Source organism: Uranotaenia lowii, chromosome 2 (assembly GCF_029784155.1).
Source record: "Uranotaenia lowii strain MFRU-FL chromosome 2, ASM2978415v1, whole genome shotgun sequence".
Lineage (NCBI taxonomy): Eukaryota > Metazoa > Arthropoda > Insecta > Diptera > Culicidae > Uranotaenia > Uranotaenia lowii.
In genome coordinates this window covers 9,715,892-9,729,419 of record NC_073692.1, presented here as the reverse complement: position 1 = coordinate 9,729,419, position 13,528 = coordinate 9,715,892, and the positions used below count along the sequence as shown (strand labels likewise).

General features: G+C 32.3%; 2 protein-coding genes across 2 annotated transcripts; one reads left to right on the top strand and one right to left on the bottom strand.

Moving 5' to 3' along the window:
• The first annotated feature begins 4,267 nt into the window (after window positions 1-4,267).
• On the top strand, window positions 4,268-5,278 carry LOC129746135 (39S ribosomal protein L4, mitochondrial). The gene has a single exon (XM_055739634.1). It carries the CDS (start codon window positions 4,344-4,346, stop codon window positions 5,181-5,183), a length of 840 nt encoding a protein of 279 aa, XP_055595609.1. The 5' UTR covers window positions 4,268-4,343; the 3' UTR covers window positions 5,184-5,278.
• Window positions 5,279-5,526: 248 nt separating this feature from the next.
• Window positions 5,527-6,522, bottom strand: LOC129746136 (uncharacterized). The gene is made up of 3 exons (XM_055739635.1): window positions 6,310-6,522; window positions 5,920-6,252; window positions 5,527-5,851 (listed from the first exon to the last, which is right to left on the bottom strand). The coding sequence occupies exons 1-3, from the start codon at window positions 6,404-6,406 to the stop codon at window positions 5,679-5,681; spliced, it is 603 nt and encodes a 200-aa protein (XP_055595610.1). The 5' UTR covers window positions 6,407-6,522; the 3' UTR covers window positions 5,527-5,678.
• Between the last annotated feature and the right edge of the window lie 7,006 nt (window positions 6,523-13,528).

The window sequence follows — 13,528 nt, the reverse complement described above, 5'->3', positions numbered from 1 at the left end:
ATTTAGTTGGCAAACTTTAAGCCTATTTAGTATGAAATGGTCATAACTGAATTAGTTTTTGACATGTGTTGTGTGATGGAGTTCATCGAAGGGAAAGCTTGGCCCACGGTTCGTCAGTGCTCATCAGCAGTTTGTTCGAGTGGCGAGCGGGTTTCTATCGGTTCCGTCATGACGACGTCAACCTGACCAAGTTCCCGGACGTTTGCCGGGCATGCCTGAAGCCGTAATCGAAGGTATTCATGATTCCGATGGAGACATCGCTGACGACGCCCTCACCGTGGACCAGTTTCTGGATGAGGTGCCGGAGGTGAGTTGATGGAAAAAAAAAAATTTATTTTGGAAATTAGTTTGATTGTTTTCCTCTTATTTCAATAGAAAAACATTCAGCTCTCGAAATCCGTTTGTACCGGTTGGGTGGAGGAGCTGGAACGGATTTCCACCTTCAGGTGCGAGTTGCTGTTGAGTCAGAAGATTACGGAAGTCTGGTAGATCGTTGGAGTTTTGCAGTGCTGGGATGGCAAGCTTCTCCACAGGACAGGTCGTTTCCCGACCGGCTACTGTAGGATGCTAGGTTCAAAGATTCCGGCATTCTCATTGCCGAATGAGCCAGTTTGCAGGTTCGTGCCTCCACCATCAGGCTACCTGCCAAAAATTTACTTTGCCAACCACCTACATTTTTACTACAGAAAAATAAAAATACCTCTACTGGACTTGCTCCGAGATACGAAAATTAACCATTTACATAAATCGCCCTATTTTGTCGGATGGTACTTTTGCGGTCAATCAATCAGGCTATTTAGTCGGATTGAGTTGGGTGGTAGGAAGAAAAATCAATTTTTGAGGTCAAACAATCCGGCTATTAAGTACGATTGGGTAGGGTGGTAGGAAAAAAAATCGATGTTGGCTCAATCAATTCAGCTATTTAATCGGATTGCGTAGGGTGGTAGGGAGAAAAATCAATTTTAACGGTCAATAAATCTGGCTATTTAGTACGATTTGGTAGGGTGGTAGAAAAACAATAGATTTTTGTGGTCAATCAATTCTGCTATTTAGTCGGATTGAGTTGGGTGGTACAAAGAAAAATCTATTTTTGCTGTCAATCAATCCGGCTATTTAGTACGATTGGGTAGGGTGGTAGGAAAAACAATCGATTTTTGAGGCCAATCAATTCTGCTATTTAGTCGGATTGAGTCGGGTGGTTGTGCAGACTGGTCCGACGCGACGTTCGGAAGTAATACCCGTGGCCCGCTGGGCCGCTCCCAGCCGGGGGAACTACGCGATGAATCACTTGGCTCGCTCACCCGGTCGCGCTCGCAGACTGACTGCCCGACTGGCATGCACGCTCGTATCGGATGACCAAGTGTCGGTTAAATCCATACACACATCCTCCTCCTATCCTAAACAAAATGTGAAAGACTGATTATAAAAAAATATTATTGTTTTATATGCAACAACCATGGTCATAAAATTATATCATAGCACAAGGGAAAATCTGTTCAAACTGTTCTCTTGACACGCTCCATGAGTTTCTTTCAACCCAAACTGTCATTTAAACACGTTCAGGGTGCCTTCTCAACTCGTTGTAATTTCAATCAACAGTTTTAAAAGAAACACAACATGTTCTCAACGTTATCTCTCTCTCATTTACAGCTCGTATCATAATTTCAATACTTTTTTTACTCGCTTTATACCGTCACAATTGCAAGCTGTCCACTTCAGTCAAAATTCCAAACTGTGTTCCTCACTCATTTCAATAGTTATTTTTTTTAAACCTTGTTTCAAAATGTTCTCAACTACCTTGAGTTGCCATTTTCACCAATCTGCCATCTTAACTCGCTTCAAGGGTTTTTTCAATTAATTTTTGACAAGCTGTTCCGTAAGCCCGCTTGTGTTTTCATTCTCACCAAGCTGTCTTCTACACACGCACGAGTTTTAATTTTCAACTTGTTCAAGGTGATTTTGAAATTTATGTCAAGCTGTCCCTAAACGCGCTTGAATATTTTTCTCTTGTGCCCGCTCTGAAGCCCGCTTGTGTTTTCATTCTCACCAAGCTGTCTTCTACAAACGCACGAGTTTTAATTTTCAACTTGTTCAAGGTGATTTTGAAATTTATGTCAAGCTGTCCCTAAACGCGCTTGAATATTTTTCTCTCACTAAACATTCTTCTCAACTCGCTTGAAAGTCGAGTTAATGAGCTCGGACGGTCTTCTAAATTCCCCGGCCGGTCTCAAGCTGTCCTCTCAACCAGCTGGAAATTGCAATCCAAACGATCAGGCTGTCCTCACTACTCGCCTTTTAATGTCAAGCTGTCCTCTCAACTCGCTTGAAATTCGCTCCAATAAGCTCAGGTGGTCCTCCCAACTCACTTTCCAATCTCTAGCTGTCCTCTGAACTCGCTTGAAATTGTAATCCAAATGCTTCGGCTGTCCTCTCAACTTGCCGTTTAATTTCAAGCTGTCCTCTCAACTCCCTTGAAATTCGCGTCAATAAGCTCAGGTGGTTCTCCTGACTCACCTTCCAATCTCAAGCTGTCCTCTCAACTCGCTTGAAATTGTGATCGAAACGTTTAGGCTGTCCTCTCAACTCGCCTCTTAATATCAAGCTGTTCTCTCAACTCGCTTGAAATTTGCGTCAGTATGATCAGGCGGTCCTCTCAACTCGCCCTCCAATCTCAAGCTGTCCTCTCAACTCGCTTGAAATTGTAATCGAAACGCTTAGGCTGTCCTCTCAACTCGCCTCTTAATATCAAGCTGTCCTCTCAACTCGCTTGAAATTCACTTCAGTACGATCAGGCGGTCCTCTCAACTCGCCCCCCAATCTCAAGCTGTCCTCTCAACTCGCTTGAAATTGTAATCGAAACGCTTAGGCTGTCCTCTCAACTCGCCTCTTAATATCAAGTTGTCCTCTCAATTCGCTTGAAATTCGCGTCAGTATGATCAGGCGGTCCTCTCAACTCGCCCTCCAATCTCAAGCTGTCCTCTCAACTCGCTTGAAATTGTAATCGAAACGTTTAGGCTGTCCTCTCAACTCGCCTCTTAGTATCAAGCTGTCCTCTCAACTCGCTTGAAATTCGCGTCAGTATGATCAGGCGGTCCTCTCAACTCGCTTGAAATTCGCGTCAGTATGATCAGGCGGTCCTCTCAACTCGCCGGATTGGATTCATTTTCATCTCAAACCTCCATAGCACTTTCACACGATGGGTATATAAATTACCCATTTCAAAAAAACGCTTTGTCATAGAAAGGGTTCTCGAGGTACTTAATTTGTAACACAGTTTAACTGAAATTTCTTCACAGTGAATCAAGAAAAACAAAAATTTTCTGTTCGGTTCATTTTTCTTCTCGTTTTCAATTCCGACTTCCAAAACAGAGAAACCTGTCACGGTCGCCAAATGTGCAGACTGGTCCGACGCGACGTTCGGAAGTAATACCCGTGGCCCGCTGGGCCGCTCCCAGCCGGGGGAACTACGCGATGAATCACTTGGCTCGCTCACCCGGTCGCGCTCGCAGACTGACTGCCCGACTGGCATGCACGCTCGTATCGGATGACCAAGTGTCGGTTAAATCCATACACACAGTGGTTAATACTGAATAGCTCGTTTGATACCCCTATTAAATAGCTGAACGTCGAAAATCTCATCAACTTTATCGCCCTACTAATCAGGCGATTTAGTCGGTTCCTACACAATCATGCTACTCATCACCCTATTTGATAGGCCTACGAAATCGGCTTACTAATCGGCTGATGCCCAGCAAAAACTCCCATAAGCGACGTTGCAACAATAGGCCGATTAGTATGATCGAAAATCGGCCGACGCACCCTTCGCGAGCCGACTAAGTATGGTGAATAGTAGGGTGTATTTCCTATCGGGTGTTTTCTTTTCTTTTTGTTGTGCAGCATTAACGTGATGTTGCGTGCTACATGATTTTCCCTTTTTGGATTTTGTTTTGTCACGCGCTGCGTGATACACGCTAGCTATTTATTAAACGAAAATTCTGAAAAATTAACTTCGATCTGAAATTTTGAGAAAAAGAGAAGGAGTTAAAAGGAACTGCTTCTAAGTTTCATAAATCGTTTGAAACGAGCAAGAAAGTGATTTTTTTTTAAATTTTATAACTTTTTTTTTAAGAATATGTAATTGCAGAAGATGATCATTTTCAATAATAAACAAAACATTTATGGAAAACAAAACCTAAAATAAAATTTCAAGAAAGGTGTTAGTGTTATTTCAAATTTGAGTTCGTTGCGCGCAGCCTGCATAGCATGAGGTTTTCTCGACCTGTTTTGCGTGTTTTCATAACAAAATCGCGTAACATCTGCAACCCGGTAGTTTTCGCTTAAAAATGTTAAAAATCGTTCGAAATTCGGCTGGAAAATTACTGAATTCTCAGTTTGGTCAACTGGCATTGATTGGGCAATGCCGAACGGTGGCAATTCAGCAGCAGAACCAACTACAAACGATCGATATCAAAAGCTACCGTGAACCACGTTCGGTATGGATCGAAAATCTGGATGCCGTCGAAGAGCGAAAGTTGGGAATCATGGAACTGAGTCCTGAAGTTTTTGGTGCTGCTCCACGGATAGACATAGTTCATCAGAATATCGAATGGCAGCGAAAGTATCGGTTCGTAAGCTTCGCTCATTCGAAAACGAGAAACGAAGTTCGTGGCGGAGGAAGGAAACCTTGGCCGCAGAAAGGAGGTGGCAGAGCTCGTCATGGGTCCATTCGATCGCCACTGTTTCGAGGAGGTGGTATTGCACATGGTCCTCGTTCGCCAACAACGCATTTCTATATGTTACCGTACTTTAATCGAGTGTTGGGTCTCGTTTCAACCCTCTCCATAAAGCTGGCCCAGGACGATTTGCACATTGTCCAAGATCTACAGATTCCCACCGATGATCCGCAGTTCATAAAGGATTTGGTGCAGGAACGTTGTTGGGGTCCTTCCGTCTTGTTTGTGGATAGTGGCGATTTCATGCCACGAAACATTACAGCCGGATTGGAGGAAATTGACCACATAAACATGATGCCGGTGTACGGATTGAACGTTTACTCTATGCTGAAACATTGTACCTTGGTGTTGACCAAGGATGCTGCCGAGGAAATCGAAACCAAACTTCTGGAACAACTACACCTGAACGATACGCGAAACGTTATGAATAAATTTAGAACCAGTCAGTAGAGTAATACTATTTTTCTTATTGAACAAATAAAATAGAAGTTGGAAACAGATAGTTATATTAGGCTTCGAAATGGACTTTTCTAGCTGGAAATCTTTTGTTATGCAATTCAAATATGAGATATCACTCAATCTGCCCATGATTCAGGAGTTTTTAAAGTAAATTTAGGCGTTTTGAGTACTGGAACGACTGAATGTTTATAATAATCTCTAGGTACCATTATTTTCTACTTTACATTCCTTTTACAACTCTTGAAGACGCCTTCGAAACAAATGTAACTTTTAACGGCATTCGTTATACGAAAATTTTATATAGAGTACAGAACTAATATATCTCGTCATTAAAAACAAAGCAAATAATCATCTGAACAAAGAGTTAAAATTGCTAGCTTTTATTAAACAAGAATCCTTAGAAATATCAGTCAAATGTTTGAAACTTTGCATCGAGTGGACGGAATGTCAATAAGTGTTGATAAAATTATTGAGTGGATTTGAAAGCTAATTGTCAGCCAGCAACTTGGTCCGCACCTGCCAGCGCAAATCTGATCGGGTGTTTTCTCCCGGCAGTTGGTTCCGGAAACGCAACCAATCTTTCTGATACGATTGGTACAGAGTAACGGGATCATTCTTCCGAGAATGGCTCGCTCGACTTGCACTTCGTGGTCTAATCCCTGGAAGGCAAAATCATGTCAAATAAATTTATAGCTTTTCCACTAACAACCTGACAACCATTTCTTACACATTTTCTGAGCAGCAGCCGCACAGTCACGATCTGTCTGTTTTTTAACCTTCTCCGCAGCCGATGGGTGCTGAGCGTTTTCCTTTTCCTCATTGTCTGTCTCTACCGCGCCGTCGTTTTTAGCACCCCCAGCCGGAACGAGCACCCCTGCCGCTTTTGGACAACTTACGGGAGCCGACTTTTTCGATGTTTTGGCATTGTAACTGATAGTTGTGAGCGTGTGTAACCGTTGGAAGGTATCCATCTGCTGAGCTGCTTTGACGCTGAGTGGTTCCACCGGTGTGGTTGCTACATCCCGAATTTTGGTGTCAAATTTTATCAGCTTTCTGAGATCTGTAACGGATCAAATTCCGTTTACAAACGATTACCCTAATCTGATTCAAAACATACCTTTTTGGAATTCTTTCAGTTGTTGTGGAGTGATGTTCCGATAGCCCAACTGGTTCAGATGGTTCAGGATTTCTCGAGCGTCCAGAGGAATGGACATGATGTATTATTAGTTTTTGAAGTTGATAAAAGTCGTTATTTTGAAAGGAATTCGACACCCATAGAGCAAACAAGTGTTGTTTATATAACCAAATTGGTTTCTTCTGCTTGCTAGCAGTTGTGTTTTTAAAATTTTGACGTTTCTCCGCATGCAATGCAACATAAAATAGAGATATTCTAATGTTGCATTCACGCTCATTGCGGATCACTCTGAAACATGAGAGAAAACCCTGTGCGGTAGGTCGATTAATGTTTTTATTTGCAAAAACATTGTCCGTGAGATATTGTTTTCTAACTTTTCTCATAGGTGACACTAGTTTATAGTTTTTTCATCATTTGTGTGCTCACCTTAAATAAAATTAATTACTAGGCTTTTTAAAGACCTCAACTGTAAAATTGTAAAGAAAAGTGGCGTTTCGAACAACAAAAGAACCCATTTTTGCAATTTTTTGTCATTTTTATCTGTTTTGTTCATTTTGTAATTTTGTCATTTTGTCATTTTTGTCATTTTTTTGTTAATTTTTGTCATTTTAGTCATTTCCTCATTTTTTTCATTTTTATCATTTTTATCATTATTGTTATTTTAGTCATTTTTGTCATTTTTGTCATTTTTGTCATTTTTGTCATTTTTGTCATTTTTGTCATTTTTGTCATTTTTGTCATTTTTGTCATTTTTGTCATTTTTGTCATTTTTGTCATTTTTGTCATTTTTGTCATTTTTGTCATTTTTGTCATTTTTGTCATTTTTGTCATTTTTGTCATTTTTGTCATTTTTGTCATTTTTGTCATTTTTGTCATTTTTGTCATTTTTGTCATTTTTGTCATTTTTGTCATTTTTGTCATTTTTGTCATTTTTGTCATTTTTCTCATTTTTGTCATTTTTGTCATTTTTGTCATTTTTGTCATTTTTGTCATTTTTGTCATTTTTGTCATTTTTGTCATTTTTGTCATTTTTGTCATTTTTGTCATTTTTGTCATTTTTGTCATTTTTGTCATTTTTGTCATTTTTGTCATTTTTGTCATTTTTATCATTTTTGTCATTTTTGTCATTTTTGTCATTTTTGTCATTTTTGTCATTTTTGTCATTTTTGTCATTTTTGTCATTTTTGTCATTTTTGTCATTTTTGTCATTTTTGTCATTTTTGTCATTTTTGTCATTTTTGTCATTTTTGTCATTTTTGTCATTTTTATCATTTTTGTCATTTTTATCATTTTTGTCATTTTTGTCATTTTTGTCATTTTTGTCATTTTTGTCATTTTTGTCATTTTTGTCATTTTTGTCATTTTTGTCATTTTTGTCATTTTTGTCATTTTTGTCATTTTTGTCATTTTTGTCATTTTTGTCATTTTTGTCATTTTTGTCATTTTTGTCATTTTTGTCATTTTTGTCATTTTTGTCATTTTTGTCATTTTTGTCATTTTTGTCATTTTTGTCATTTTTGTCATTTTTGTCATTTTTGTCATTTTTGTCATTTTTGTCATTTTTGCCATTTTTGTCATTTTTGTCATTTTTGTCATTTTTGTCATTTTAGTCATTTTAGTCATTTTAGTCATTTTTGTCATTTTTGTCATTTTTGTCATTTTTGTCATTTTTGTCATTTTTGTCATTTTTGTCATTTTTGTCATTTTTGTCATTTTTGTCATTTTTGTCATTTTTGTCATTTTTGTCATTTTTGTCATTTTTGTCATTTTTGTCATTTTTGTCATTTTTGTCATTTTTGTCATTTTTGTCATTTTTGTCATTTTGTCATTTTTGTCATTTTTGTCATTTTTGTCATTTTTGTCATTTTTGTCATTTTTGTCATTTTTGTCATTTTTGTCATTTTTGTCATTTTTGTAATTTTTGTCATTTTTGTAATTTTTGTCATTTTTGTCATTTTTGTCATTTTTGTCATTTTTGTCATTTTTGTCATTTTTGTCATTTTTGTCATTTTTGTCATTTTTGTCATTTTTGTCATTTTTGTCATTTTTGTCATTTTTGTCATTTTTGTCATTTTTGTCATTTTTGTCATTTTTGTCATTTTTGTCATTTTTGTCATTTTTGTCATTTTTGTCATTTTTGTCATTTTTGTCATTTTTGTCATTTTTGTCATTTTTGTCATTTTTGTCATTTTTGTCATTTTTGTCATTTTTGTCATTTTTGTCATTTTTGTCATTTTTGTCATTTTTGTCATTTTTGTCATTTTTGTCATTTTTGTCATTTTTGTCATTTTTGTCATTTTTGTCATTTTTGTCATTTTTGTCATTTTTGTCATTTTTGTCATTTTTGTCATTTTTGTCATTTTTGTCATTTTTGTCATTTTTGTCATTTTTGTCATTTTTGTCATTTTTGTCATTTTTGTCATTTTTGTCATTTTTGTCATTTTTGTCATTTTTGTCATTTTTGTCATTTTTGTCATTTTTGTCATTTTTGTCATTTTTGTCATTTTTGTCATTTTTGTCATTTTTGTCATTTTTGTCATTTTTGTCATTTTTGTCATTTTTGTCATTTTTGTCATTTTTGTCATTTTTGTCATTTTTGTCATTTTTGTCATTTTTGTCATTTTTGTCATTTTTGTCATTTTTGTCATTTTTGTCATTTTTGTCATTTTTGTCATTTTTGTCATTTTTGTCATTTTTGTCATTTATGTCTTTTTTGGATTTTTGTCATTTTTGTCATTTTTGTCATTTTTGTCATTTTTGTCATTTTAGTCATTTTTGTCATTTTTGTCATTTTTGTCATTTTTGTCATTTTTGTCATTTTTGTCATTTTTGTCATTTTTGTCATTTTTGTCATTTTTGTCATTTTTGTCATTTTTGTCATTTTTGTCATTTTTGTCATTTTTGTCATTTTTGTCATTTTTGTCATTTTTGTCATTTTTGTCATTTTTGTCATTTTTGTCATTTTTGTCATTTTTGTCATTTTTGTCATTTTTGTCATTTTTGTCATTTTTGTCATTTTTGTCATTTTTGTCATTTTTGTCATTTTTGTCATTTTTGTCATTTTTGTCATTTTTGTCATTTTTGTCATTTTTGTCATTTTTGTCATTTTTGTCATTTTTGTCAATTCTGTCATTTTTGTCAATTCTGTCATTTTTGTCATTTTTGTCATTTTTGTCATTTTTGTCATTTTTGTCATTTTTGTCATTTTTGTCATTTTTGTCATTTTTGTCATTTTTGTCATTTTTGTCATTTTTGTCATTTTTGTCATTTTTGTCATTTTTGTCATTTTTGTCATTTTTGTCATTTTTGTCATTTTTGTCATTTTTGTCATTTTTGTCATTTTTGTCATTTTTGTCATTTTTGTCATTTTTGTCATTTTTGTCATTTTTGTCATTTTTGTCATTTTTGTCATTTTTGTCATTTTTGTCATTTTTGTCATTTTTGTCATTTTTGTCATTTTTGTCATTTTTGTCATTTTTGTCATTTTTGTCATTTTTGTCATTTTTGTCATTTTTGTCATTTTTGTCATTTTTGTCATTTTTGTCATTTTTGTCATTTTTGTCATTTTTGTCATTTTTGTCATTTTTGTCATTTTTGTCATTTTTGTCATTTTTGTCATTTTTGTCATTTTTGTCATTTTTGTCATTTTTGTCATTTTTGTCATTTTTGTCATTTTTGTCATTTTTGTCATTTTTGTCATTTTTGTCATTTTTGTCATTTTTGTCATTTTTGTCATTTTTGTCATTTTTGTCATTTTTGTCATTTTTGTCATTTTTGTCATTTTTGTCATTTTTGTCATTTTTGTCATTTTTGTCATTTTTGTCATTTTTGTAATTTTTGTCATTTATGTCTTTTTTGGATTTTCGTCATTTTTGTCATTTTTGTCATTTTAGTCATTTTAGTCATTTTTGTCATTTTTGCCATTTTTGTCATTTTTGTCATTTTTGTCATTTTTGTCATTTTTGTCATTTTTGTCATTTTTGTCATTTTTGTCATTTTTGTCATTTTTGTCATTTTTGTCATTTTTGTCATTTTTGTCATTTTTGTCATTTTTGTCATTTTTGTCATTTTTGTCATTTTTGTCATTTTTGTCATTTTTGTCATTTTTGTCATTTTTGTCATTTTTGTCATTTTTGTCATTTTTGTCATTTTTGTCATTTTTGTCATTTTTGTCATTTTTGTCATTTTTGTCATTTTTGTCATTTTTGTCATTTTTGTCATTTTTGTCATTTTTGTCATTTTTGTCATTTTTGTCATTTTTGTAATTTTTGTCATTTTTGTCATTTTTGTCATTTTTGTCATTTTTGTCATTTTTGTCATTTTTGTCATTTTTGTCATTTTTGTCATTTTTGTCATTTTTGTCATTTTTGTCATTTTTGTCATTTTTGTCATTTTTGTCATTTTTGTCATTTTTGTCATTTTTGTCATTTTTGTCATTTTTGTCATTTTTGTCATTTTTGTCATTTTTGTCATTTTTGTCATTTTTGTCATTTTTGTCATTTTTGTCATTTTTGTCATTTTTGTCATTTTTGTCATTTTTGTCATTTTTGTCATTTTTGTCATTTTTGTCATTTTTGTCATTTTTGTCATTTTTGTCATTTTTGTCATTTTTGTCATTTTTGTCATTTTTGTCATTTTTGTCATTTTTGTCAATTCTGTCATTTTTGTCATTTTTGTCATTTTTGTCATTTTTGTCATTTTTGTCATTTTTGTCATTTTTGTCATTTTTGTCATTTTTGTCATTTTTGTCATTTTTGTCATTTTTGTCATTTTTGTCATTTTTGTCATTTTTGTCATTTTTGTCATTTTTGTCATTTTTGTCATTTTTGTCATTTTAGTCATTTTAGTCATTTTTGTCATTTTTGTCATTTTTGTCATTTTTGTCATTTTTGTCATTTTTGTCATTTTTGTCATTTTTGTCATTTTTGTCATTTTTGTCATTTTTGTCATTTTTGTCATTTTTGTCATTTTTGTCATTTTTGTCATTTTTGTCATTTTTGTCATTTTTGTCATTTTTGTCATTTTTGTCATTTTTGTCATTTTTGTCATTTTTGTCATTTTTGTCATTTTTGTCATTTTTGTCATTTTTGTCATTTTTGTCATTTTTGTCATTTTTGTCATTTTTGTCATTTTTGTCATTTTTGTCATTTCAGTCATTTTAGTCATTTTTGTCATTTTTGTCATTTTTGTCATTTTTGTCATTTTTGTCATTTTTGTCATTTTTGTCATTTTTGTCATTTTTGTCATTTTTGTCATTTTTGTCATTTTTGTCATTTTTGTCATTTTTGTCATTTTTGTCATTTTTGTCATTTTTGTCATTTTTGTCATTTTTGTCATTTTTGTCATTTTTGTCATTTTTGTCATTTTTGTCATTTTTGTCATTTTTGTCATTTTTGTCATTTTTGTCATTTTTGTCATTTTTGTCATTTTTGTCAATTCTGTCATTTTTGTCATTTTTGTCATTTTTGTCATTTTTGTCATTTTTGTCATTTTTGTCATTTTTGTCATTTTTGTCATTTTTGTCATTTTTGTCATTTTTGTCATTTTTGTCATTTTTGTCATTTTTGTCATTTTTGTCATTTTTGTCATTTTTGTCATTTTTGTCATTTTTGTCATTTTTGTCATTTTTGTCATTTTTGTCATTTTTGTCATTTTTGTCATTTTTGTCATTTTTGTCATTTTTGACATTTTTGTAATTTTTGTCATTTTTGTCATTTTTGTCATTTTTGTCATTTTTGTCATTATTGTCATTTTTGTCATTTTAGTCATTTTAGTCATTTTTGTCATTTTTGTCATTTTTGTCATTTTTGTCATTTTTGTCATTTTTGTCATTTTTGTCATTTTTGTCATTTTTGTCATTTTTGTCATTTTTGTCATTTTTGTCATTTTTGTCATTTTTGTCATTTTTGTCATTTTTGTCATTTTTGTCATTTTTGTCATTTTTGTCATTTTTGTCATTTTTGTCATTTTTGTCATTTTTGTCATTTTTGTCATTTTTGTCATTTTTGTCATTTTTGTCATTTTTGTCATTTTTGTCATTTTTGTCATTTTTGTCATTTTTGTCATTTTTGTCATTTTTGTCATTTTTGTCATTTTTGTCAATTCTGTCAATTCTGTCATTTTTGTCATTTTTGTCATTTTTGTCATTTTTGTCATTTTTGTCATTTTTGTCATTTTTGTCATTTTTGTCATTTTTGTCATTTTTGTCATTTTTGTCATTTTTGTCATTTTTGTCATTTTTGTCATTTTTGTCATTTTTGTCATTTTTGTCATTTTTGTCATTTTTGTCATTTTTGTCATTTTTGTCATTTTTGTCATTTTTGTCATTTTTGTCATTTTTGTCATTTTTGTCATTTTTGTCATTTTTGTCATTTTTGTCATTTTTGTCATTTTTGTCATTTTTGTCATTTTTGTCATTTTTGTCATTTTTGTCATTTTTGTCATTTTTGTCATTTTTGTCATTTTTGTCATTTTTGTCATTTTTGTCATTTTTGTCATTTTTGTCATTTTTGTCATTTTTGTCATTTTTGTCATTTTTGTCATTTTTGTAATTTTTGTCATTTTTGACATTTTTGTCATTTTTGTCATTTTTGTCATTTTTGTAATTTTTGTCATTTATGTCTTTTTTGGATTTTTGTCATTTTTGTCATTTTTGTCATTTTTGTCATTTTTGTCATTTTTGTCATTTTAGTCATTTTAGTCATTTTTGTCATTTTTGTCATTTTTGTCATTTTTGTCATTTTTGTCATTTTTGTCATTTTTGTCATTTTTGTCATTTTTGTCATTTTTGTCATTTTTGTCATTTTTGTCATTTTTGTCATTTTTGTCATTTTTGTCATTTTTGTCATTTTTGTCATTTTTGTAATTTTTGTCATTTTTGTCATTTTTGTCATTTTTGTCATTTTTGTCATTTTTGTCATTTTTGTCATTTTTGTCATTTTTGTCATTTTTGTCAATTCTGTCATTTTTGTCATTTTTGTCATTTTTGTCATTTTTGTCATTTTTGTCATTTTTGTCATTTTTGTCATTTTTGTCATTTTTGTCATTTTTGTAATTTTTGTCATTTTTTTCATTTTTGTCATTTTTGTCATTTTTGTCATTTTTGTCATTTTTGTCATTTTTGTCATTTTTGTCATTTTTGTCATTTTTGTCATTTTTGTCATTTTTGTAATTTTTGTCATTTTTGTCATTTTTGTCATTT

Bases quoted from the DNA above. Each gene is read 5' to 3' on its own strand.
- LOC129746135 (XM_055739634.1), top strand. From the start codon at position 4,344: ATGTTAAAAATCGTTCGAAATTCGGCTGGAAAATTACTGAATTCTCAG.
- LOC129746136 (XM_055739635.1), bottom strand. From the start codon at position 6,406: ATGTCCATTCCTCTGGACGCTCGAGAAATCCTGAACCATCTGAACCAG. The intron at 6,253-6,309 runs GTATGTTTTGAA...GATCCGTTACAG, and splicing joins ACTGAAAGAATTCCAAAAAG to ATCTCAGAAAGCTGATAAAA. The intron at 5,852-5,919 runs GTAAGAAATGGT...TTTGCCTTCCAG, and splicing joins GGCTGCTGCTCAGAAAATGT to GGATTAGACCACGAAGTGCA.